Source organism: Ictidomys tridecemlineatus, chromosome 3 (assembly GCF_052094955.1).
Source record: "Ictidomys tridecemlineatus isolate mIctTri1 chromosome 3, mIctTri1.hap1, whole genome shotgun sequence".
In the NCBI taxonomy this organism is placed as follows: domain Eukaryota; kingdom Metazoa; phylum Chordata; class Mammalia; order Rodentia; family Sciuridae; genus Ictidomys; species Ictidomys tridecemlineatus.
Genome location: NC_135479.1, coordinates 31,516,308 through 31,543,810, shown reverse-complemented (window position 1 = coordinate 31,543,810; position 27,503 = coordinate 31,516,308). Strand labels below are relative to the sequence as shown.

Below are 27,503 nucleotides of genomic sequence, written 5' to 3'. Positions count from 1 at the left end.
CCCTGTGAGAGGCTGCTTGGTGCCCAAGTGGGAGCCCGGGTTTTATAAACAATAGCAGAGGAAAGAGGGTTGGCTGTATAAAAAAAGAGTGACCATCTGGGTCCTACCCAGCATGAACTGCAGGACAACTCCCCCTTCTTGTCGCCTACATAGCAGGCACCCCACCTACCTCCCTTGACACCCCCGAGAAGCACATTTTAAAACACATTCCAAAGCTCAGCACCTAAGCACGCGTAACTAAAATTTAGAAACATGAACACACACTCAAAGCATCTTCATAGTAAAATCTGATCCTCATAATCCTGAGTTCTGTTGATTTCAATCTAGCACACGAAACAGGGAGATGGAAGTACTCTACAGCAGTTTTTCTGGGTCTTACTCACAGGATGAGGATTCCAGTTTATAAATAGTGGCTTTTTCCAAATAAAGAATCCCTTCACTTGTCCCTGTATCATGAAGTCTGAAAATAAATCCTAACATAGTTAAGTCTGTTTTGCTTATTACATGCCGTGCTCACCACTGTTGACAATGTATTGCTTTTGTTACCATCTATAGATACATTGAATTATAACCTATTTATATTTAAACTTTCTGTATTACTGACTTCTCAAGGTTAAAATATCTTAGCAGTAACTCAGTCCAGAGGTCAGCAAACTATGGCCCTCAGGCCAAACCCAACCCACCATCTGTTTTTTTTTAATAAATAAAGCTTTATTGGAAGACAAGCACATCCAACTGATTACTTGATGGCTACAGCTGTTTTCACCCTAGGAGAGGAGGAGTGAAGAGCTGCAACAAGGACCAGAAGGTTTGCTAAGCCAGAACTATTTACTCTCCAGCCCTTTACAAGTTATATCAGAAGAGTAACTGAGGCCATCGAAGAAATAACCTGTTAACGTGTCATGCAAGGGTCACCCCACTGTCAGGCCCATCGCGAAGGCCCGGAATACCTCCTACACGACCCTTCTCCTAGGACACCACCTGAACCAGCTCCCCAGGGTGAAGGACAACCATCTAAGTTAGTACTGTTCTCATGCCAATGGCCACACTTCACCACCTCACCTTAAACATAATAAGTAATGACGTCTCCAACCAGAGGGGGTAAATATTCTGGCAGGAAGGTGGGAAACAGCTCAAAAGGAAGCCTCCAATTTGAGTTATTTTGAGCTCCCGGTGTGTCATTCTAGACCCACTCCACACACCAGTAATGATATATTTAAACTCCCTTAGCTCAGCCCCTTGATGCAGTCTTACCCATCTTGACTGCCACCTGAATAAACAGTTGGAGCAGCTGCCACCTCAGGCAGGATGGGAAGAGGAAGAGGAGAGGGGAATGACGATGAGAGACCCTAAAAAATGGCACACCTCCCATGGAGCCTGTGGAGGGACAAGAGTTCTGGACTGGGAGGAAGAGGAATTCTAGCTCTTGCACGGCTTCACCTGGGTGACCTTGCTGAGACTTACCCTGTGCACCCTTGCCAAATGGGCTGGGTGACACCGATGAATATACACAGACCTTGGCCTGCCAAAGGGACGCCACCTTTTCCTCTCCTAAGCCACCTCCCGGCCCTAAGTCTTTCCTGAGGACTGATCAGCAGATGGCACCAGGCACAGAGTTCAGGTTCTGTTGTCAGACATGCCTAGGGACAGGGGGTCTGCACCCAACTCAGGAGGTTATGACCTGACCTGAATCAAAAACAAAAGCCCACCAAAACCCCATTTAACAATCTGCAACCTGAGAATACAACCAGCAGCCTCTCACAGGAAAAAATTCAACAAGATAATATAAGTGAATGGCCTGGCCTAGAATCTAACCCTTAATGAGCACTCATTATCAATAATAAAATCGCACCTCACTAATTGGCAGTTGGTTTGAAGGTGGCCCAAAACAACTTCACGTGTGCATGTGTGCCTGTGTTCACGCACGAATGTGAGTATACTTCAGGTGAGGGCCCACACAGGGGGCTTCCTTCACCCAGAATATAAACTGCCAAGAGGAAGAGTCAGTTTCTCAATTTATCTGTTACCTCTCTTCTCAGCTGCTGGATTTACTAGTGGCCCTTAAGGCCTAGCAGCAGACTCTCCCGTACTTTGATCATCCTGGATTCAAATGAATTACACCAGAATCCTGAGAGGTGGTGAGCCCTGCCCAAGGGGCCAGAGACGTAATATTAGCCACCAGCAAAGGAGAAGTGAGCTCTTCTGAAGACAGACTTAGATAATGCACAGAGCATATGTACAAAACAAGCTACTAACATGTGAGCGGAGACTGTTATGATTCTGGTACATTCAAAAGCCTCCTTAGTCCTTTAATGAAACACTTGATAAGTTTCTACATCCTGCCGGAATCCACAAACCTTAGTGCAAAATTAACTGGGTGGCGGCGGCAGACCCGGAGAGTGCTATGCCAGGGAAGATGGTCTGTGACTGCTTCCCAGACAAAAGGACAACTGTTCTCCGTGCAGCGATGGAAGCTGCCATGGGCATGGCCACGGCCGGCAGAGCACCCCCACTGCTGGCATCCTGAGTCACAATTAAAAGTGTTAATGAAAAACAACAGAAAGGGAGAAAGGAAGAGAATAAAGTGAGGAAGAAACTGGGCATCAGGGACGTGCAGAGATGTACCGGGTGCTGGCAAGTACGAGCCTGTCTGGAACACTCTAAACACCCATCTGGGCATCGGCAACTTCCCTGACACCTGCAGGCCCAGGAGATTCCAGGGCAGGTTATAGCTCGACAAAGAAATCCCACCTCATGCTTGCAAACACTACCCCTGGACTTGTTTTAAAGGCAGCAAAAAGGACTCATCCTCTAGAGCTTTCCATCATGCAAAATGGACCTGTCTCATTTAATTACTTCCAATTCCTCTCCATCGGCAGGGTGGGGCCAAGTGATGAACAAAACCCCCTTGGTGCTTTAAATCAGTCTTGGGGAGAGAAGCACCGTAACATGCATGGTCACCAACACCCTTAGCTATTCCTAGAACCAGCCAGAATGAGTCAGCCCCCAACTAGCAATTCCAGAAGGGGTGTAGGGAGGGCCTCTTTCAAAACCCACCTGGATGGCCAATTCAGTGCTATTTCAAATACACGTCTGGGCTGGAAGGAGCTGGTTCTCCTTGTTGCTTGGTCTCCGTCCATGCAGAAATAGATTAATGCTGGAGACAGGAAAATCTCCATTTCAAGGTTAACTAAAGGTCATGGCCCTCATCTGGGAATGGAGTCATAGCTGCCCATTGCCTTGGGCAAACAAATAAAAAGCACAGAACCTTCAGGCTGGCCAGTGGGCGACAGTGCCCATGTCCTACCCGTGGTAAGTGTAACAGTCACCATGGGAGTAAATGAGCGACAGGGGTTAAAATACCGCCATGTCCTCTCAGAATGCCATGGCAGTTCTGCCAGGCCAGCCCTTTTAGAGAGAAGAGGCAGACTTGTTCAAGATATGGTCACACACCTGGCCTCCCACAACAATGCCCACAGTGACTCAGAGTTGCAGAAAGCAGAAGGCCAGCTCAGTCACTCACCTGCCAGTCTCCTTGGACCTGACATTTCCACAGAAGCCAGAGGAGGGAGACTACAAAAGAGACCCCTGGGGCAACAAGGCCATCTGAGGAACTCATTCACTGCCTCCCCCAGGCAACTAGTGAGAGGCATGAGAACAGGACCCTTGGGTGCTCATCCTGTCTATCTGCTACTCCATCTGTCGCATGTGCACCTTCCCACTCTGTTTCCTGGCTGATTTGGGGATCTTGACCCCGGCCTGCACCAGCAGCAGAGCTCAGGCCATCATTTCGCTGCTGTCTCACAGACACGCAGGTCAGAGAATGCTGACAGGTACGGACTGGCACGTCTTCCAAGTCTCCTTGGGCATTTAACAGGGAGAATGCTGCTGCCAAGTGCCCCAGGGAGCAGCATCTCTCAACGCCTTTGCCAGAAAGGCACAGAAGGAGGAAGCCCCCGCTCTGTGAGTCACAGCCCCGCATCCCTCCCCAGTCCAGGCCCCACGTGGGCAGCAAATGCCTGTAAAGCCACATTGAAAGGCCACTCTGTCTGCTCCTGCTGGCATGTGAGGCTCTGTGCTGACCACAAGCAGACTCTTCCATTGCAGCTCCTGCAGAATTTCACTTAAATCATGATGGCCAGATTCAAGGAGGACAGTCTTCAGGACATAGCTGTGGCAGAGGCAAGGGCCACAGCGGCCTCTCCTAAGGACCGGTGAGGCTACCTCTGGCCTGTTAATATCCAACCCCATGCAGTGCTTACCTTGCCAAACTGTTCAAAATATTGCTTTACATCTTCCACTACTGTGTTCGCAGATAATCCGCCTACAAATATTTTCTTTGTTCTTGTGACCATCTGCAAGAAATGACAAGAGGAGAGCACAAGTTAATAACCAGGTTATCTGAAGTCATGTTCAGTAAGATGCTGAAGCAAGCCACACTCCACATTTATCCAGGAAGACAATTTTAAATCTGTGCAAGCTTCATGGTCCAGGCCACTGGATGTCTAAGGATGCTGGAGTCTGTCACTCTGTGTATCTTAGGCATTCAGTCTATCACCTAGAAGCCTGAGCTTGCCACAGGCTGAGGGGACTTCAGGACTTCAGTGGCCATAAGCCAGTTTCATTCTGATATGACCAGGATACAGAGAACAATCCTCTATCAAGCTACTTCAAACTTCAGAAAAACAAGCAAAGCAGAGCTACATGCATAAAAACTGCCACCCAAAAATATTCCCAAAATCTTATTAATAAGAATTGCACACATAATTCAAAACTAAATGTGGGCTCCCTGGCCTCCACTTTCCTGATGCTGTGTCTGCAAACAGAACGCCACACACCCAGGGACCACCCTAAAAGCTCTGTCCTGTACTCCTTCCCCTCTAGGTTTTGTGTAATTCATCTTGACTCAAAACCCACTAATCCCCAGGTTTCCACATCTTTGTGGATACAGGTCCTTTCCCCTGGAATTCCTCTCTATTCCTAAGTGTCCCTGTGGCAAGTTATAACCATTCTCCAAGGTCCCACAACCTTCTCCAAAATTCAAAATATCTGCTTGGGGTCCCAGCAGGGAGCTATTGCTCCCTCTTCTGAAGTCCTCTAAGGCTGGATCCATCTCCTTATCAAGGCACTAACTACTCCATCCAGGTTCCTCCTGTCTGCGATGCAGAACAGAGTCAGGCACAAAAGAGTCCGTGCTGAATGCTTAGTGCGTGCAAAAATGAACACATATGGCCACATGTGGGCATCCCATCAGTTTCAAATGCTCAGAGTAAGGACCGAGAGTCTTAGACGTAGTGTCCAAAAATTAAGGAAATAAGCATCATTCTCTGAAGGCTGAATTTAGGCTGTGTGTGTTGGCTTTGATTTTGTTTTAACATCAAAATGAAAAACTGAAAATTTTAGTGAGTGCAAGGTTCTACCAGTTGGGGTGACTAATAGTAATTTTAAAAAAATGGCATCTGTATCTGTCACAACTGGATGCAAGATGCAGAGCCCCTGGCTGCGTGGACTGGTCATCACCAGGACTCCTGGAAAGTTAGCAACGTGAATGAGATGAACTAACCCACGTCCAACAGGAGATCATCTGAGTAACACCAGTGAATTGCAGGAGTATAAAAGGTACTAGAAATAGAACATCAGTGTCTAACTCTGGGTGTGGCCCTGGATGGGACTCATCTCCTTGGATCTATTTTCTCCTCTGCTCCATGAGGTGCTAGATCAGAACCCCAAATCTCCCCACTGCAGAACTCTCATGAATCTATGATGACCCAAGGGATAGAGGTTCCCAGACTTCCGGGAGCTCAGGTTTCAGTTTAGTGGTTCCCAGGATGTACATAAGTTAACACAGCCCAAATTGGAACAGCTGGGAAATGGACTTTCTGCACAGTTTCAGGACGTTGTCCTAGCGACCGCATACTATCAGTCACCTTCCTCTTAGGAGTACCATGCAGTGGCTCATCCAAGCATCTAAAGCTGTGATTATGACTTCCATCTCTTTTCAGATGACTGGGGGACTTGATGAGATAATATGTGTGAGGACTTTCTACAAAGATCCCGCCAGTGTCCACACTTCCCAAGTTCCAAGGTCCTCTCATTAGCAGGTGGGCAGCCCACTCTTGCTCCTTCTTGTCCATCTCCATTCCCTTCCATCCCCTCGTCTCCCCGGCAGATCAAGGTCGCCTTAATGGTGAAGCTCCATCAGGCCCTCTCCAGATTTAACTCTCTCATTAATAATCAAATTTTAGTGAACCTAACTTTCCTAATGTATTCACTCCACAGACACATTAAGTGCTAGGCACTGGAGCTTACGTTCTAATAGAACATAGAATTCAATCCACTATCAAATGTAGATATAATAATTAGCCTACCACACAAGATGCCCATTAGGGCTAAATTAAATAACCTATGCCAAAGAGGCTAATAGGGCACAGTATAGATGATAAATAAATGGTCACTGTAACTAAATCCAATGTCAGTTACTAAATTCACTCTCTAAGCTCAGAAAAAAATGTGCAGCAGGAAGATGTATAATACAAATGGCTTTGAAAAATCAACTCTTCTGGCCCCGTTATTTTCCCCTAGAATTTCAAAACCACCTCCCTCCATCTGTATGGTTTTCGATGCGCAGAGACTCCTAACAGATTAATTTTAGAATTTTTATTTATTTTTTTTACCCTAGCCAAGTAACCATCCATAAAGAAACACTAACATGACCTACTAACATGCGCTGCAGAACTCTACCTAAGAAACTCCGGAGAAGCATTCTACAAAAGGTGCCCTGAGGTCTCCCTCCTACACTGTTCACAGCCAGGCAAGTTGACCACCGCAGCCCTATCTATCTTCAAACATTCGTGTGGACCTCAGAGAACGAAATGACCCCATGTCTTCATTCCAAATTACAGGAGTCAACCTAATGCTCGTTCCCCAGGAACTGGTTAAGAGAAAAGGCCTCTGCACACACCCTCCACTGTCGCCTTGCAGCCATAAACATGCCAAGACAGAACCCGCTACGTGGAGGCAGACACCTAGCTATAAATCTACACAGGCCCCAAAAAAGCCTTTAAAATACTTTTTAAAAAAAAAAAAAAAAGAAGAAGAAGAAGAAGAAGAAGAAGAAGAGTGAGAAATTCCAGGCCCCAGACAATGCACCTAAGTGTCTGAATTAGTAAAACATCCTCTCCGGGAACCAGCTCAGATACAGTGATGGATCCCACTCCCCAGCAACACGAAGGGAAACTGGTTTAATCAAAAGCTTCCAAATGTGAAAAGGCCAGAGGAGATGCGCAACACTCGGTTAGCTGCTCACTGGTGTCTCAGCTTCAAGAGATGGGAGCACAGCTGGGGGCTAGTGGGCTGTGCACAGGGACCTCTTCTCTCCTGCCAAGACCACATGGGGGTAATGGGAGGTGAGGGTCATCGGCTCTGGGAATCCTGACACCATTACTGCCAAATGGACTGTGGACAGCTCTGTGATCTGCATTCTGGAGCCAGAGGACCCTAGAATCACGTTCGCCTCTTCATTTTCCTTCCATGGCAAGGTTGGTGTGTGCAGGGGCGGGGGGAGCACACCCCTTGAGTCCTGGCTTATATTTACCAGGAACCATCCAGTAGCCCCCTGAATTTTAACCTTCTCCTGACCTTAGAAATAGTGAGCAGGACAAGGGAACATTGATCCCCTGGCTCTATAGTCCTTTGAGTTATAAAAGAAAAAAAAAAAAAACCTCTACACCCAATAGAAGGGGCCATCTCTGTTTCCTTTCACCACGTCCTTCAGTAACTGATTCCTAACCTTCAGCCTTGACACCAGTGTAGCACTTAACCCCTCGGGGTAACACCAGCCACTGCACACCAAAATGCTGGGACAGTGCCACTTGGCTCCCATAGGACACCAAGATGAAAAGAGCCACCCAGGAGTTCTAGAGTGCTCAGTCCAATGCCCACTAAGAAAGTGATCTTAAACAGCCTTTTCCGGGGGGTTTGGGTGTCCAGGTTTCAGGAAACCCTTTGGTACAGGAGTGCTTTCTACCACTGGAGACACTCCCTACCTCCCCAAGATCTGTGCATCCCTGGGCTACAGCTTCCCCAAGATACCCCTCCCTTTAAGGTTTAGTGTGTCACTCTGGAAAGCGAGATGTGTGTGTGTGTGTGTGTGTGTGTGTGCGCGCGCGCGCGCGCGCGCATGTGTGCGTGCGTGCCCGCGCGCTCTTGCCAGTTTGCACGCAGGCAAGTAGGGAGTGGTCAAGCTCTCACAAATCCCCACTGCAAAGTTTTGCATCTAGACCCATAATTTAACTAAATACCACTGCTCTCCACACGCCCCTTGGCTCCACAAAGAAAGCCCCAGCAGCCATGCCAGTTTGGAAAATTGCTGTTTACACGTAAGTACTGGCCAAAGCCAGCTGCTAACTACCACGGCAAAGAACCCCACCTTCTTGCCTCCAGCTGAGAGCGGGCCTGTTGGGTTTTCTTTTTAAGTATTAAAAATTCTCTTAAAAAAATATGCTTCTAGCTGGACTAATCATTCAGAATGGGGCCATTCCTTTGTATTTTTATGAAATATGATAAAGCAAGTGGTGTTTATGTGTGAGTGTGTGCACACGTGTGTGAACACACAGGCATGTGCCGAAAGCAGAGAGGGTAAGGAGAGGTTAGTAAAAAGAAATCGCTTAATTTTTTGCAGTACTGGGGATTGAACCCAGGGATACTTTGCCACTAAGCTACGCCTCCCAGCCCTTTTTATATTGAGACAGGGTCTTGCTAAATTGTCCAGGCTGGCCTCGAATTTGTGAGTAGCTGGGATTACAGGCACACCCCGCTGCACCAGAGAAACTTTCAAGAAGAGAAGAAGGGGAAAACAGCTATGGCAAAACTGGCCCAAAGATATCAGTAAACACAGAAGAAAAAACAATATCAGACAAATAAAAAAAAAAATTCTTCATCCTGACCAATGAAGGGAAAGGCAAGAAATGGCTTGATGGGGAGGGGAGAGGCCAGAGAAATCAAATCAGCTCCTTCTATTATCATATCCCTGAAAAGAGTTCAAAGTCCCCTTGGTGTAAACTATGAGCCATCTTTACTGCCAAGAGCACAGGCCCATTTTCCAACACTCTTTCACCTACGGGGACCCAACGCAGACAAAGCAGAGGGAAAAGGATACAGAGAGGGCTAGTGTGGGACGGGATCTTGCAAACTTTCTAGGCCACCAACCCTGATCGTGCAGATGGAAGAATCGAGTCCCAGCAAGAAGAACTGATGCTAGTTAAAGGCAAGGTGGGTGGTTAGGAGGACTACTTCCCTGGGGCCCAGACAAGGGCTCTGTCCACTACCCCATACCGTTAAGTGACCATGGAGAACAAAGATGCTCACTAAATTCACAGTGAGGCATGAAACCCCTGCTATCCCCCAGCATGACAGTTCTCCCCCACTGCACTTAAAGATCAAGCCCAGTCTCTATATAGCAAAGATGCTGACTGAGGTCTCAAACTGCAGGTCCCAGTCTCCAGGGTGTTCCTCCAAGGGACATACCCTCTACAATTCCTATTTCTTCTGGGATTTTTTTTTTCTTTCTTACCGTACCCTTCCACAAAATTACCACTCTCACCACCGCTGCCGCCACCACCCTTCATGCCACCATCAGGATTACTGTCACCATGACATGGGAATCCAAGGGTAGAACTCACATAGCAAGCAAAACTAGAACATGGGGCAGGAATTGGGAATCTTCTCCAAATGTTTCTTGAGTCACATGTGAAGAAGAGACTAGGATGCATCCCCCTCCCCCAAATTCGCGGCCACCCAGAACTTCAAAATGTGGCCTTCTTTGGGAAGAAGGTCTTTTCAGACGTAATTAGTTAAGAACCTTGTTAAGAAATCTTCTTGGATGTAGGGTGAGTCCTAAATCCAAAAACCGGTGTTCTGCTAAGAGGAGGACAGGATATTCCGACAGAGGGAAAAGGAGGTCATGTGAAGACGGAGAAAGACCAGAGGGACGCTTCTGCAAACCAGAGCACCAAGGATTGCCAGCAACTACCAGAAGCTTGGAGAGGCCTGGAACCTATTCTCCCCCCAGAGTTTCCAGAGGAGCCAGCCCTGCCCCACTTCTAGGCTCCAGATCTGTGAGGGTACATTTCTGCTGCGCACCCCACCTGTGTGTGCTCATCCGTCCCAGCAGCCCCAGGAAAGACCTGCACAGGAGAGGCTCTGGGGAACCACGGCCTCGGCCGCTCCTCTCCATGTGAGGTTTCATCTGGAAGCTCTGTATGGTGGGGGACTGGGGGAATATGTTACTCCCACAAGTGTGACAACTGGAATCTGTCCTGCCAAGGCAGGCAAGTGGCACCCACCACCTGTGTCCCCACTGCAGGGGCGGGGGGGGGGGGGGTGCAGGGAGTTCTGCCTCTGCCTTCTTGGAGGTGGGGGAGTAAAGAGAACAAGGCACCTTAAGTAGAAGCCGCCCAAATGCTGCACAAGGACCTCAGGCCCTGAGACAGAACCCAAGATAAAGAAGGGCCGGGGTTTACACAGGGCAGTTTCCTGCCAGATAAAATCAAAGAGGAGAAAGGTCCTGTTCTCCAGGGAACAGCTTTCCTGCTTCTCTTTCTATGCTTTCAGTTCTCCTCCCTCACTGCAGGCCCTCTGTGGGCCAGGCCCAGGCTCTGCCCCTCCAACCAGTTCCCTTCGGTCATCCACACACCCCAGCTGCATCCTGTGCATGGAAACAGACGCTCAGATCCTAAGTATCCCAAGTCAACAGTGCTGCGCAAACAAGATGGAGGCGAAGACCACCCTTTCTGGTCACTGAAGTCCCTGGTACCTTCATTGGCAATGATGTCGACTTCTTTCTTCCCAGCAGAAAAAAAATCACAACTGGGGAAAGAGAAGAACTGAGGCCACCATGAGGAAGAATTCGTGTGACTGTGCCCTTTTCCATTTTAAGGCAAAGGTGCCAAAATGACAAGTCAGATTTCACTGGTGGAAATGTAAAATGGTTGGGCTGCTTTGAAAGCAGTCTGTAGCTCTTCCAAGGATCCAACACAGAGCCACCAGAGGACCAAACGGTTCTGCTTCCTGCTATACACACAAGAGGAATGAAAACTCTTCCATCCTAAAACGTTTAGTTTACACAAATGTCCACTGGCAGCACTGTTCATAACAAGCCCAAAGCAGAACAGCCCTGACGTCCCTCAAGGGAGGAATGGATAAACAAAATGTGGTACATCCATGACAGGACGGTATTCAGTCATAAAGAGGAAGTGCTGTCAGATCCAGCGACACAGATGAACCTTAAAAACTTCATGCTACATCAAAGAAGTCAGTGGCCAAAGACCTCACAGGATTCCATTCATGCAAAAGTCCAAAATAGCGAAATCTATACAAACAGAAGTAGAAAGTGATTACCTGGGGTTAGGGGAGAGGAGGAGGTGACGGCCAAATGGTACAAGGGTTTTTATTTTTCTTGGGGGGTTTGGTGGGGTTTTTTTTACCCCCCTGTTTTCCCGGGACTAGGGACTGAACCCAGGGATGCTCTACCACTGAGCTACATCACCGGTCCTTTTTAATTTTTGACTTTGAGACAGGCTCTCACAGTTGAGGCTGGCCTCAAACTTGTGAAATCTTCCTGCATCAGCCTCCCGAGTTGTTGGGACAACAAGAGTGCACCACGGCTCAGGCTGGGATTTTGTTTTGTTTTGTTTTTTAAGATGGTGAAAATAATCTAAATTGACTGTGGGAATGAGTGTACGTATCTGTGAATAGACTAAAAACCACTCAGATGTACACTTAACTGTACCACTATATGGTGTATGAATTGTCTCAATAAAGCTGTCAAAAAGGTTGGCGGGGGGCGGGTGCTGGGGTAGGGGCTCAGTGGTAGAGTGCTTGCCTCCACATGTGAGGCACTGGGTTGATCCTCAGCACCACATAAAAATAAACAAAGGAAAGACATTGTATCCATGTATAACTAAAAAATAGTTTTTTAAAAGGTGGGGGGCAGAGACCTTGAAGCCAAGAATCTGACCATTAAAAGGGCTTGAAATCCACTCCAGTGTCCAAGAAAATGTGCCCTATTGCTTCATCTTCATCTAAGTCCATGTGCCTCGATTCACCCACAGGTGACCACTGGGAAAAGGTGTAACAATCCATTCTATTGCCAAGTGCAGAAATTAATTCAACTTCAGAGGAAACTAATTACAAATATAACTCCAAATGCTTCTCCAACTTCTCCTTCCCCATCTATAGTTTTTAGCCAGAGAGCACTAGGGTTCAAACTACAATTTGGCATTCCTTCTAAATAGCTTTAAAATTGAAAGGAAAAAAAAAAAACAGCCTTCATCTATATGGGGCTGGAATATAAATTTACACACAATTATACGACATAGTCAGGTTACAACATTACCTCTGATTAAAACAACAGTAACTCACCGGCGGGAGGACACGCTCTCTCCTAATGAACCCATCAGGATGCGTCAGCAGGGAGCTCCCGCTCCTCACCCTCATCCCAGAGCCCTTTCTGCCTGGCTCCCTCCCAGACTCATTTAAAAAATACTACTTCCTTTTACCCTTGGGGGGAAAATTGCAGCCGCAGGGGTGACCTGTCCACAGATTGTATCAGAGACTAATATCCTAGACAGTAGCAGTGAATCTTATTGGGGCCTGGGGGAGGGAAGAGAGAAAGGTACAGAGATGTGTGCTGCTTTGGAAAGCACAGGAAATTAAGGAGCATGATCCATGCATCAACTGATGCTGAGCGAGGCGGCTGGCCAGCCGTCATCCCAGCCACGGGCACCAGGCTGCTCTGCAGAGGTAGGTAGTTTCCTCCCCACCACTCCTTCCTTCCCAGAACACCCCGTTCCCGTAACCAAAGCTCACCACTCAGTGAGCCAGACTCAAAACAGGGAAGGCCCCAGCAACTTTCTCCAGTGTGCGAATGATTGCCAATACATCGATGCAGGTGAAACCCATCATCTTCTGCAGTAGCGAGATTAAGCAAAATTAAATAAGTACCCTTTATTGTTGCTGAACCTTCAAGGAGGCCCGCATTTCTGCTTACCAAAGGGGCGCCACCAAAGCCCCAGAAAGGGACAGGCAGCCAAAGCTGATTCTTCACAAACCTCAGAAAGAGGAGGAAAAGAGTGGGCCAGACAGGGTGGCGGGAGGGCAGGAACTCAGTCCTGGCACCTGTGCCTGTCACTCTGGCAGTGGGAGCCCAAGGCGCCCACCCAGGGTGGAATTCTGAAGATGTGTAGGATGACTCACAGGGAAGGGCAAAGCCCTAGAAATGGAGACACAGATGGTCTCGGGGCCCGTGTCTACAGCACAGGCCCAAGGTGATGCAGCTTAAAGGATCCAAATAAAACACAACCACCATAAAGAGCTTAAAATATCTTCTATCAGTCTACACGTGTGTGCACTGTCAAGCACTCTGTGTGTGCTGGGGCAAGCTAAATAACTAACCCTGGTTTGTCACACAGACTGGGTCAAGTTTCTTAACAGCTCTGGGCCTCATATCCCCTTTTTCTACAAAATGGGTATAAGACCTGGTGTCAGTAACACCCCCTGAGACAGGCAGTGTGACACTGTAACTGGGAACACCCACAGTTCTCCCCCTCCTTCAGCACAGGCACCAAGGAAAACCCTGCCAGCTGTGTCCATGTCTGCTCCCAGGCCGCAGCCCCCCTGGTGTCTACTTCCAGGCTGAACAATGCCTAAGGCTCCCCACACTGGAGGCCAGGCCACATACAGGGGGCGGGACTTGTGAACACGCACCCTCTGGGAGACTGTAGAGCACCCTTCCTGCCTCCGGGGAGCTCTTCTCTTAAAATGCTGTAGGTTACCTGGGTGGCCAGTAGTAAGAAGGTTTCTACACAGAAGTTGCATTTCAAACTTCCTTGCAACCAGAAGGAAATCCCTATTCCTTGCCTACCATCTTGAAAGGCACCATATCCTCCCCACGACCTTCAGAAAACACCCAGGGAGGGCTGAGGAGCCATGTGAGGAAGAAGCCAAGTCAGACCATGCCAGTCATGGGATCAGGACTGCAGACCCTCGGATACAAGTTCAGGACAAACAGGTTTTAGGACCTATCACTGAATTCTGAGCACGACTGCCCACGAGAGGATGTGTAGAACACGTTCCCCCGGCAGCTCGGGAGCCACCTGCAAGAATGTAGCCTGTCTCGTCACCCATACGCTGACCTGCTCTTCTTCAGACAGAGAGAGAACAAAAACTTCGCTGGTAGGTTTTGAAGCCATGGCATCCCATCCCCCAAACCCTCCAGTTGATTTTGTGAAAAGAACAAATGGCAGCCTTAACCCTTAGCCTTGATTACCGTCATTACCATATTTTAGATGTACATGGCAATCAGTTCCTGATGAGCGAGCTGTACCCACCTCATCCACAGCGCTGAGCCAGGCTGCCGCCACCGACACTCCTGGAGTGTGGCTGCTCAGCCCCGGCTGCACATCCGTATCACCCTGAGAACCCTGAACCAACCACCCATGCCTGGGCTCCGATCTCAAGGACTCCCGTGTCATGGGACCACAGTAAGGCCCGCGCATCGGTCTTTTTAACACTCTCTAGAAGATTCTAAACATACAGTCAGGGATCTACAAGGAGCTGCCTCTGTCTTCCTAGGGGAGGAAAGGTGAGGATGGATGCCTCAGCAAAGGCCTGGCTCTCTCCCACCACTACCTTCACTGAGCATGAAGGGAGAAAGACCACGGATGAATGGAAGGGACTGGGGTGTGCGCCAGGGAGAGCTGGGCGAGAGTCCCAGCTCAGCCTCCTCCCTAGCCGTGCAGTCTGAGATGAGCCACGTGGACAGTGGGGGCGATGATGCCTCTGCAGTAAGCACCACCAGAGAATAGTATGTGAAAGCCCGTGGAGAGCAAGAGTGTGTAGCCCAGGAGAGTAGGGTGAATGGCAGAAGAGCGTTGCTGGTGGACAGCCATAACCACTCTCTCATTCTCCCATCCAACACGGTCTCAGTACTACTATGTGCCAAGTACTCTGTTCAACTCAGTGGACATAAAGTCCATGAGACCCCATCTCTGCCTTAGAGGTGCTTACAGCCAAGGAAAGGGCTGCACGTTGAGGTACAGGACTGGGCATGCCCTGCAGCCTGGAGGTCAGCAGGGGAGAGCTGGGGAGGAAAGGGGAGAAGAAGAGCCTCCCCAGCAAAGACTACGGCATCTCTCCTATCCAGCAGAAAGGCTGCTGGCAGCAGCCCGTGCAGTGGAATGTGAGAAGTAGGCAGGTGGACAGGGAAGACCTGCCGGCCAACCTAGGAAGGCAGAACTTCCACGCGGGGGGGGGGGGGGGGGGGGTGTGTTAAACAGGGGGAGTGATTTCGCAATCTGGTTGTTAAGGAGAAAAGCCCCATTCCCCGGCTGGAGGGGGTAACCTGAGTCATTATTAATGTTTAGATGTTGGCAAAAAGATTTGGGCAAAAGAAAGGAATGAATCAGAAGGAAGGGACTGAATACCATCCCAATGACCAGCCTGTGGCTTGGGGTCAGTTTCCCACACACAGATCTCTTCCAGCTCTGCCATTCTACTGTTCTAGAAATGTCCCCAGGGGTGGGAGGGAAGCAGGGGGCAAAAGGAGAGATAAGCACACTGTACCCTTGGCTCACTGGCCTCTGAAACTCCACCATCTGTTAAGTCATAAATTTTACCTGCCAAGGGAAAAAAAAAAAAGTCTATCAACCTCCCCAGGATGTGCTTATGTGGTTCCCCCATCCTCCACAGTAACTTCCTTTGGGGAAAAAGGGGGAACCCAAAGAGGTGTTTATAAGTAGAGAGAGAAACCAAAAGAGTCATGAGCAAAAAATTCACCCCTCAAAGATGGAAGGTGATTTCCCTACACCCAAGAGGGTCCTAGAGGCTGGAAAGAACACCAGATTCAGAGATTTAGGACATGGCAAGGGCTGTGCCAACCCTATGAGCAGGCCAAGTGGTAGAATAAAGAGAGGAGAAATTGGGGGCGGGGGTGCTTCTGTCATGCATTTACTGGGTGGCATCCGCTTCTTCCTCTACAAACCAGCCTTAAGAGAGTTAGCTCACGAAACACACTTCACCTAGGGCTGCAATGGCAGGTACACCGGAAGTTCCTCTTCCTTCTCCCTCCCACCATCCCTCCCACCAGTGACCTCACCTCTGTCTGCCTATAAATGGGGATCAAACCTTCCCTGCCTGGCCCACAGCCAAGCAGTTGGAAAAGGCACAATGCACACGTCCTTCATTCAGTAACTAATTATCATCAACTCTCCCCCTCCTTGGGTGTCTTGAGTGCTCTCTTGAAATCAGCCCACCTTCAGCCCTGGTGCTTGGCAACAGAGGCATTCCAAGATTTCAAGTTGTTCCTGCAAAAAGGATGCTGGTGTGGTCCATGCGAGGCAGGGCCTTTATCTGCCTTAACCCAGGCAGCTCCTTGCCCTCTGGGGGGGGAACTGATTGCCCACCACTGCGAAGGTCCTTCTCCACAGGAGATAGAGCTGCCCAGGCCTCGGAGGTAATATTTCTCAACTACACCAACATCCTAATACAGCATACTCTCCTCACGCCAGAAACATATTTCTATAAATCCTCACATAAAAGAAAACTTTATTTTCCAGGGGGATAAACAAGAGGAAAAAAGGAAACAACCATCACAGCAAAAACATCACCAATCAAACAGAGCTCGGCCTGCCAGGAACTTTACTAAACACGCAGTGTTACAGATGTTTTATGGCCGTGAGGTCCGTTCTATTAAAAACACTTGCACCAGGCCAATCAGACGACGAGAGGGAGACAAGGGAGAGCTGCGTTCCCCAGCTCGGGCCGGCTGTTTGTTGAGGTGAAGAGGCAACAGGGGAGTCGTAGCTGTCGGCCAAAGTGTGGAGGGCTCATTTCGCAGCTTGCTCCAGAGAGCTGTCAAATCAGCCACAAGGCCGAGCAAACGGCACCTGGCTCCCTCTGAGGGCCACTTCTGCCAGGATGACCAGGGTCTTCTGAAGGGAAATCACTCTGCCCCTGGCAGGCACTTTATGAAATCAAGCTTCCTCTCCCTCAGGGAAAAACATCTGCCCGGCTAAACCCCGTCCACCCAACAACACTTATTCATTCCCTCCAAGAACACTGGTTGAGGGTCTGCTATGTACAAGGTGCAGGACAGGGGTACGTGGTCACATCAGCCATGGTCAGCAGGCCTCCACAAGACAGAAGCTTCCTGAGTGGAACTGGAAACTTGGCTCTCTCTCCAACTTGTTCACCCACCATTTGAGCACTTAGGTACCTAGTACATAGTAGGCACTCATTAAATATGGATTAAAACACGAATGAACGAGGGCTGGGGATGTGGCTCAAGCTGTAACACGCTCACCTGGCATGCGCGGGGCGCTGGGTTCGATCCTCAGCACCACATAAAAATTAAAAAATAAAAGATGTTGTGTCCACTGAAAAATAAATATTAAAAAAAAAATGAATGAATGAGTGTTCCCTGTTCGGGATTACTTTGAAGATGATTCAAAGTCCTGGGCACGTCACTCGCTTCCTCTTTCCTCTTGCGTAGTCCACACACTTGATTGCTGAGCTGGGCACAAGTCACCAGCCCCGGGGAGATAAAAGGCTTTGTTCCTAAGAAATCTCACTGGCCAAAGGTCTGTGCAAGAGCCACCAAGGACACAAGTAGAGAGCAGTGCTGTTGACAGGTCACACTGAGTCAGACCAACCCCTTCCTTGCTATTCAGACACACACACACAGCTGGCCGCTTGACAGAGGCATCTTTACATGTAAAAGACAACCAGTGACTCTTGATGAGAAATCAGTGAAGGACCGGGGCTTGGCTCAGTGACACAGCACTTGGCTAGCTAGCATGCCTGCGCCTGGGTTCAATTCTCAGTACCACAGAAGGGAGGGAGGGAGGGAGGGGTTAAGGTCAGGTAACCCAGGGGAGAGGCCTAAAATCACTGGCATCCACAGATCTGTGTCATTTCGAGTTGGCTGTGTCACCTGTGCTTGATAATTCCTTAACACCCACCATCAGTGAGTAGGTGGTCCTTACCAGGTCCTGAGAAGTCCTGGGACCCCAAACTAAATGATTTGGTTCTCTGTCCCTGAAGATCCCCCAAGGGCCTAACACATACAGCAGTATGAGAATAGAAAAGAGACAGAGGGAAATACAAGGAGCTCTGTTGGCGGAGGCAGGGAAGGCCTCACAGAGGAGATGCCTGACTAGGGTTTGAAAGAATGAGCAGGAGTTTTTCAGGAAAAATCAGGTGAGAAGGGCAGGCAGCGCCACAATGGCTTGTCTCAGACTAAAAGTTTGGCAATGCTAGAAATCAAGAGGTAAGGACAGAGGCACAGGCAAGGTCACGTCCCATGGAGTCTTGCAGATCACAACTGAGGAGATGGAGCTCAACGTGTGGACAAAGAGTTGGACCTGATGGGCCCAGTGGGTTCCAGCCTGGGGTGATAAGGCAACCTATTCTAACAGCCCCCTCTTGGCTTTGGCAAAAGCCCTCCTTCTGTTGCTAGGCAAATTCTGAATTCCTGAAGCTTGGGACACATCTGAAACTAGGATCATCAGGCACACCGGTTCTCCAAGTGGCATCTGCAGATCAGCCAACAAGTCTCTGAGTCTCCACTTGCTGGAAATGGGACATCCCTCTCCCTGATCACAAGTCCCGTCCTTCTCAAGGCCTGGCTGGTCTTCCACCCTGTTCCTGCTCACTGCTCAGAGATCCTGGCTCTTCCACTTTGCGTTGATCCAGGGCAAAGAAATGTGCAAAAACCCAGGGGCTGAGCCCCCAGAAACCCAGCAGAGAGCTCTGCCTGAACCAAGAGAGACATAAAAACACAATGAGAGCTGGGATACAATGAACCCAGAGAAGAGATCTGATCACATCAAACTTTTTCTCTTTCAAAAATCTCTTCACAAGAGATTTTTGTCCCTAATCAGCAGAGTTTGGGAGAAGCTCCTGGGAGTGGATAAATACTTGTGGGGAGAACAGAAATCACAACTGGGACTGCTGTCCTCATCAGGGAGACAGGACCTCTGCAGAGATGGTGACAATCATCATCACAAGGTTCAAAGCACCACCACACTCCCATCTCCCACTCTGCTCTCCAGGTCCCAGGTCCCAGACAGGTGCTCTGCCCGCTGCATGCACCTCCACACCCCCAGGCATTACCCTGGCTGGCCCTGTCCCCAACAATACCATGCCCTAGTTACTGCTGCCTATCCAGATTCCCAAGCCCTAGAGCCTCAGGCCAAATGCCTTGACACAAATGTCACTTTCACCACTAGGTCTTCCTTGATGGCCCTGTTTAACACTTCAACCCCACCCCACACCCCAGCACACCTTCTCCTGGCTTCTCATTTACCAATACACCCTAAGAGTCACTTATTTTATTAGAACCTGTCTCCCTCCAACTAGAAAGTAAGCATCGTGAGACCAAGATTTTTCTGTTTTGTTCAGAGATACATGCCCAGTGCATGCAAAACACATCTGCTGAATGAATGAATGACCGTTCTGAAGCACCCCCCACCCCCCTCAGTCACCCCCAACCTCTCCTTTCCCTGCATCGGCCCAGGATGGAAATTGTTCCTAAAAGAGTGGCACTTTATTTCATTCTGCTTCCTATTATCACGAGATATTTACCCATTAGGTTTAAGTTCCTTGAAGGAAGAGACCACGTCTTATTCATCTCTGTATCCCCCAAAGCACTGGTGGTGCTCAAGTGTGTAATCTTTTAACTTAAAAATCAAACTGCATGGAAAACAGGCAAAGAATACACAGGCTAACGTCGCGATAACTCTATATCTAAGTGATTCGTCTCATTCGGCAGTACAGTGTATTTATCAGGCTTTTCTGGTAGGCAGAGCCCAGTGCCAGGGCTGAAAGTACAAACATAAGGGAGACACACATCTGCGACAACCAACAGTCACCCGCCACACATAGCTACTGAAATTCAAATTAATTAAAATTAAGCCCCATTAAAAATTCAATTCCTCAGCCACAGCAGCCATACTTCAAACGCCCAACGGGCACAAGCACTAGAATGAGAATTTCTCTCTAGCAGAAAGTTCTATGGGACCGGAGTGACTTGCAAAGCTCTTGCCCTCCCCATGTAACTCACTAGTGAGGCACACAGGAGGGGAACAGGAAAGACCAGGAGGAAACGGAATGTGAGCCAGTCTGAGGAGAGCCAGTGGAAGCTTGTGGGGACAGAGAAAGAAGGCAGAGCTGTCTTCCTGGCAGAGAGGAAGCATGCAGGAGAGACTTCGAGAAAGATGACCCTTTAAAAATGGCGGGGGGGGGGGGGGCGCGCGGCAAAGAAGGGGCATCCTTCTGAAAGCCTGGAAAACAAGGAGGAGATCCAGGGTGTCTCATGGGGCAGCATACAAGCTGAGCTGGAAGAGCCCAATGAGGACAGATCCCAGTTCCAGACTCCCGGGCAGTCAGGGCAGGGAGAAGGATGGGAGACAAGTGGTAAAAAGATGGGCCCCCAAAGAGAAAGCCCTCCATTAACCAGAAGAGAGATCTCGATACAGAGCAGACAGCAGCAAGCAGAAACAGAAGCAGGAGGTAGACCCACGTGGCAGGTAGCAGGGATAAGGCTAGGCAACTAATTATCCTCAGGGTGACAGATGTGTAAATTCAATGGGCCCAGGGTGCTCACAAACAGGGAGGCCTCCTGCCCTCTTGGATGTAAGTAACTAGAAGGCAAAACGCACGTTTGCTTGGCACTCGGGTGGGGAGCGCACAGTCCTGCCAGTTCCCCAGCACAAGTCCTCAGAACCCCACTTCAACCAGACCCACAGCAGCCAGCCCCCGGTGGGCTTTTCCAGCAGGCCCCGCCTTTGCCCCCACAGTTAGGAAGGCAGAAGGAGCAGGGTCTTCCATGTTTCCACCCAGCTGGTGAGCACCACTCCCTGCCAAATCCAAGTGTGGAGAGCTCAGCCGGGAAGCCTGGCTCTGGGCAGAGGGGAACACGCTCTGCTCTGTTCCACAGGCCTGCCTCCCGCCCTGCCTGGCCACCCACTGCGGGTTAAAGACTTCTTTATGCACACTCTGGGGGCTCAGTGTGGACCGATTCCAGACGCTACTGCACAGGGCCTTAACCAGGTACTTAAGATGCAGGGCACAACTTGGTTAATGCTACTGTGGGTGGCTCCGCAAAGCCTTGGAAGCGTTTCACAAACAGCTAATAATAAGAGCAGGAGGAGGGGAGAGGTGGTAAGAGTCAACCTGGCATCTACTGGGGCTCATCCTCCTCCCACCCCCCTGCACGGGCACCTCTGTGACAACCTGCTTCCATCTCCAATTAGCCTATTTTCAGCAGCCAATACCCAGTATGCTGGGCCCTCTACTCAAGAGCCTTTTATCCAACATGCACATACTTTCAGAAAAGAAAAAGGAAAGAAAAGAAAGGATTTCTAAAGCTGCCAGACCAAAAAAACAAAGAGGACTGGGGAGGTGCTGTATTCAAGAACAAAGAAAACTCTGGAAACCACTGCCAGGCCCCTGCCTACCTCTTCCTATGCGACAGCCCAGAGCTGACCTGCACTGGACACGTGGCCCCTGAGAGGTGTCAGAGGGCAGGGGCCACAGCAGGGGCCACCAGCCTCTCCCCACGGCCTCCCCTTATCACCAGCCTGCAGGACGGAGCGGGGCCTCTGCCTGTTGACAGAGGAGACTGCGGCAAGAGGTAAAGGAGGGAGAAGCCGATCCCAGAAACAACTTCCTGACAGGCTGACAGCTGACATTCTTAACTGAACACAGGATGTGCCAAGAAATTATCAGGCCTGGCTTTTCTCTCTCTGATAGATGACAAAGCAAAAAAAAAAAAAAAAAGAAGAAGAAGAAGAAGAAAAACCGAAAAAAAAAACAACCGCAGCCCCACATGTCTCATAAATCACGACTTTTATTGAATGTTTCACCACATAACAGCAACAGTCAAATTAAATAAAGACACCCTTGCGCAAAGTTCCAGGGGAGACCACGTCTCCCCCAGCCCAGGGCCCCTGGGAGGAGAAACTGGATTCTGAGACGGAGGTGAGTTTGGGGAAAGCCGATGCTGTGGTGCAGACAGGTGGTGGGTTTGTGATGTCATTCTTAAAACATGGAGAGCCAGTAAGCCAGGGGAAAAGGGGTGAAGCAGGAACAGAGCCACATGGTAAAGGTGCTAGGGTTTTGTTCCTGAAGGATCTGGGGGCATGCTTGATGAGAGGGATCAAGAAGGAAACCACCACCTCTGGGTGGGCCTGCCCAGTGTGCGGAGATGGTGGCGGGATGCTGACCCAGGGGTGTCAGAGAGGGGTCGCGGTTCACCGTGGGGACGTCTAACACGTCAAACAAAGACAGTCACTCACCCCAAGTGACAATCTGAGCCCATGTGGGCATGACAAGAATGCAGTCATCTTCACAGGAGGCTGGTCCACTCTGGAACCTTGTCTCCAAGTGACCACATTCAAAGCCTGACATGCCAACAACCTTAAACTCAGTAAACTAAGAAGCAAAAAATAAGGGAAGAACTTCCCACAATGCTTCAATCACTGAGGCAGGATGAAGTGACAACATGAGAAAGTTTACCTCTCTCCTCTTCCATCCCTACTCATGGGGGGTGGGAGGTGTTTAAAAAAAAAGCATGCAAAGAAAGAAAATGAATGTATTTCTTCCTAAATTGGGCCATTTGCAGAATCCAAGGAAATATATTTATGGTCCAATATATTTGAATTTACTTGTGGTAAAGACGACCACCTTCACAGGGCAAGTCCCTGCCCAGGTGAATAGGCACTCAGCTCTGTGCACAGCAGGCCCTCCACCATCTGCTGCACTTGACTGTACCACATTCACCCGACACTGCCCCAGATTCCCTGGCCTTTTCTTGACCAACACGGAATTCCGGGTGAGTAGCCGGTCACAGTAACACAACGTGAAAGGGTGCTGTAACAGGGCAGGGGCATTTCTATGGAACTGCTGTGGAGAACTGAACGCCCTGACCCACGTCAGAGTTAAAGACGAACTTCAATACCCGAGGTCAGCTTTGGTTCATTCCTTCCCTCTCCAACTCTCTCCCAGGAACTTTAAAAAGGGTACTGGGCCAGGCCCAATGGCATATCCCTGTAATCTCAGTAATTTAGGAGGCTAAAGCAAGGGGATTGCAAGTTCAAGGCCAGTCTGGGCAACTTTATATCAAAATAAAAAATAAAAAGGGTTGGATAGATAGCTCAGTGGTAAGGTACCCCTGGGTTCAACCCCCAGTACCACCAAAAAAGGTCCTGGGAGGTCAAAAGGGCAGCCAGAATAACCGTGAGCCTCACCTCTCAGTCCAGGGTGAAAGGAGCTGGGGAGGGTGGATCTTAGCAGTCCCTGTGTCCCCAGGCAGAGGGCAGAAATTCTTGGGTGTGGAAAGCAGGGGCAATGCCCCGTTTTCCCAAAAGATTAAGACTCTGCTTCTAAAATGTGAACATTTTGCCAATTAGCTACTGATAAACACAAGCTGTTCAAGGAGGTTAGGAAGATGGGGTGTGCACCTCAGAATTCAAATTCTAGAGAATTTTAAAATCCAACCTAAAAACCAGACCACCAGTGAATCCACCGAGCAGAAGTTTCTCCAACTCCAAAACACAGGGTCTCTAGCGGTCCACGTCTCACATACCTGTTCTTACTTTCCTTTTTTCACCCTGGAGGTGAGGGGTAACTAGGGATTGAACCCACAGGTGCTTACCACTGAGCTACATCTCCAACCCTTTTATTTATTTTTAATTTTTAAATTGTAGATGGACACAATACCTTAATTTATTCCATTTATTTATTTATTTATTTATTTATTTATTTATTTATTTTTATGTGGTGCTAAGGATCGAACCCGGTACCTCACACGTGCCAGATGAGTGCACGATGGCTGAGCTACAACCCTAGCCCCTATTTATTTTTAATTTTGAGACCGGGTCTCGCCAAGTTGCTGAAGCTGGCTCTGAGCTTGTGATCCTCCTGCCTCGGCCCTCCCTAGTACCGGCGTGTACCACCGCATCCAGCACAGACCTGTTATTGAGCCATGGGATACTGTGCTTTTCAGGGAATCCCTTGGAAGACAGAAGGGATCTGGCAGGTGGAAAGAGCAACACTGTGTGGTTGTATTGTGCTGTGTTGTGTTGTGGAAGCTAACACAGAGTGTGGGAACACATTTGTTGAGTGGAACTCAATAATAAATCCTTACTTGAAAGCCAAATCTAAGCGGACACTGGCTCAACCTGGAGGAGAGAGCAATGGGCTGGATCCCAGACCTGCAGTTTGCTGACTACCTGGCTCTGAGCAAGACCCTTGATCTCCCTCAGCCTTAGTTTCCCCATCTAGGAAATGGGATGCTATTCCTGGGTATTCTGTGATTTCCCTCTGAAGACCAAATCGGATCTCGTGCGAGTGTGCTCTGCAAACCTGAAAAGGCACCGGCGGTATCAGTCTGTGGACTTGCCAAGCAACTCAGCCTTCACTTGTTTCAACATGTGACTGTTCTATCACAGACATCCTGTAACGGGGCCTCAGGGGAAACTGGACAGAGGCAGCTCTAATCCCATGCTGGCGTCAAATAGCTGATCACCTGAAGGGAGAAACCTTCCCTGGGGAAGGTAAGGGAACCTACCTATCATCTAATTAAAGTAAGCAGGTGAGCACGAGTTCAAAGGCAGGACCTGCTGACTCAGTGGGCTGCTCCCAGGCGGCCAGAACCAAAATCAGCAAAGGGGGTTCACAGCTCTTGGCTGTGGGAACGGCAGCCTCCAGGTGTACCGGCCACACACATGAAAGGAGAAGGTGGGGAACACAGCCAGCCCCTCATCCCTACCTTTGTCCTTGTTTGCACCCAACACAACTCTCCATTCCCACCAGGCTGTTGTATCTGAGTGCCCCAAACATGTCCACTCAGCGTGGCCTCTGTGCCCACATTCTTGCCGGAAACACACGACCTAACGTCATTATTGGTTCTTAATTGTGGGATACTGTTCTGTCACCATGTCCTCCTCATCCTCAGCTATTCCAAGAAGCCTGCCTGGCTGAACAGCCCTGCTCCCAACCTGCTCAGCCCCTGGTCTCCACAGCCACTCAGAATTCCACGCTATGTGACACACAATTCTGTATTCCCCCACAGTTTCCACAAACTCAGACTGGTTTCTAGCTACACCCACCTGAGGAGTGAAGCGAACGACTCTGGAGTAGAACCCCATCTGCTCATCCCAAGGCTTCTTCTCTGGGGCCCCTTGTTCTGGACCACCCAGGAGAATGCTATTCATGCAGCCTCCTGGGACAGGCTGCTGACCTACTTGACCAGCTCAAGCCTGGGAAGGCTGCTAATCACCTGCTAGTCTAACCTACACAGCCCTAAATTAAGGCTCCAGCAGATTTTGTATCTTTCGGTGTCTTTACTCAATTGCTAAGTACACAAGGTAAATGGGTGCCCATTTTCCATTCCAACCTCTGAAAAATTAAGGATCACTAGTTCAGATTGCCCTGCAGCTAGGTATGAAAGGGGAAGTGGGGTGTTCTGTGCTTTAATTGCTTCCTCTGGCAGCAGGGTGAGGGAGATGCTTGGTTATTCAGCAACAATGTCCTGAGTCTTCACTGACCCCCCCCGCCCCCCACCATGGCCAGTCTGTTTTGCTGGACAGGATCATGGCAGGGCCACGGCAGCAATGGAAGTTTCCAGGTCAGAAAGCGTGGTGACAGTGGTTCTGAACCCAGCAGCGGTTTTATCAGCTTCCTGATTTGGAGAGTCTGCCAGTGACTGTCGAGATTAACTACTTTCAAGACCTATATTTCTAGCTGGGTGCACACTTGTCATCCCAGCAGCTTGGGAGGCTGAGGCAGGAGGATCCCAAGTTCAAGGCCAGGCTCAGCAACTTAATGCAGCCCTAAGCAACTCTGAGAGATCCTGTCTCAAAAAATAAAAAGGGCTGGGGATGCTGCTCAGTGGTTAAGTGTCTCCATTTTCTATCCCTGGTAGCCCGCCCCCCCCCCCGAAAAAAAATAAAGCCAGATCTGCTGTGTGGCTCTGAAGGGGGGCTCCTGAAAACACAGCCAATTGGTTTCTCTCCCACTTCTAACGATTCCTGCAGGCATTTTAAAGCCCTCCAACAATTTCTTTTGTGCTTACCTAGACAGGAACGGATTCAATTCTGCAAATGAGACTTTTCTCTTTAAAGGCTGGAGGTATAGCTCAAAGGTAGAGTGCTTGCTCCAGCATTGCAAGAAGTTAAGTATTTTAAATGACATAACCCAGAACCTGGCATTTCAGTTTTGTTTCAGACTGGCTAACTGACCTGACCTGAGCAGGCACTTACTAATGTTTGAACTTGTGATCTGTAAAACGAGAACGGGAAACTAGATGATGCCCTTTAAATTCCGAATTTATTTTTGTAATTGATTAATCAATATAATCAATGCATCTCAGTCGGGGGAGAAAGAAACTGTTCTCGCTTCCCACTTGAGTGGTGACTTTCAAAATCATGGCCTGGGGCAGACTTTCACCTGGCACTGAACATCTCCTATGAAGAAAGGTACACATAGTAGGACTAGGAGGTGAAGGCAGAGGGTGTGGATAGCACACTTGAGAGTTTCTTCTAGAGAGAGTAGTGGTAGGACTTGTTTCTGTGTGACTTGTATTTTTTTACAAAGGAAAGTACCTGTTGCTGCTGTGTATGATAAAATATAAAATACACAGAAAACAGGCAGAGCTCGCCTTGCAATCTGTTGATCTGTATGCCCTGCCCCCACCAAAAAAAAAAAAAAAAGAAAGAAATATATCAACATGTTGACCTTGATTCTCTGTGCAGTGAGATTGCGGGTCACCTTTTAATTTTCATACTTTTTGGCATTTCCCAAATAGAAGAGAGTAGAGCCTCCTCACACTCCCCTCTTTTCACGACGGTGGTGGTAGTTTCTGGGGATGGTTACAACGAAGGTTCTGATTCAGAAGAAAACTATTTCCATCCTCAAGCCTGGATAAATGTTAACCAAGTAAGATTCGCAGGTGGGTAGGCCAGTGTGCCAAAGATAAATAAGCAGGTCAACAAGCCCGAAAGAAAGAGCTGCATGCCACACCGAAGGGGGGCAATGAAAGAGAATACACAACTGTAGCTGAGTTGAGAAATGCCCGTCTTTTAAAAATTCAGCTTTACTCTTTAGCACAAATGAAGATGCTTATCATAAACTTTTTTTTTGGGGGGGGAGGTGCTAGGGATCAAACCCAGGGCCTCACACATGCTAGGCAAGTACTCTACCACTAAGCTATATCCCCCAGCCCTATATATTTATTTATTTATTTATTTAGAGACAGGGTCTTCCTGCTTCAACCTCTGCAGTGTCTGGGATTACAGGTGTGCACCACCACGTCCAGCCCTAGATATCACTTTCATACTTGTTTGTTTTTTTTAAAGAGAGAGAGAGAATTTTTTTTAATATTTATTTTCAGTTCTCGGCGGACACAACATCTTTTTGTTTGTATGTGGTGCTGAGGATCGAAC

At 48.9% G+C, this 27,503-nt stretch overlaps 1 protein-coding gene across 8 annotated transcripts in view; it reads right to left on the bottom strand.

Annotated features, from left to right (window-relative positions):
• Msi2 (musashi RNA binding protein 2) overlaps window positions 1–27,503 on the bottom strand; it is a 367,496-nt gene that overhangs the window by 236,126 nt on the left and 103,867 nt on the right. For all 8 annotated transcript variants that reach the window (XM_078042286.1, XM_078042288.1, XM_078042291.1 and 5 more), the window contains exon 6: window positions 4,263–4,355. In XM_078042286.1, the coding sequence (XP_077898412.1) occupies window positions 4,263–4,355 (93 nt within the window). The remainder of the gene's footprint in view (window positions 1–4,262; window positions 4,356–27,503) is intronic.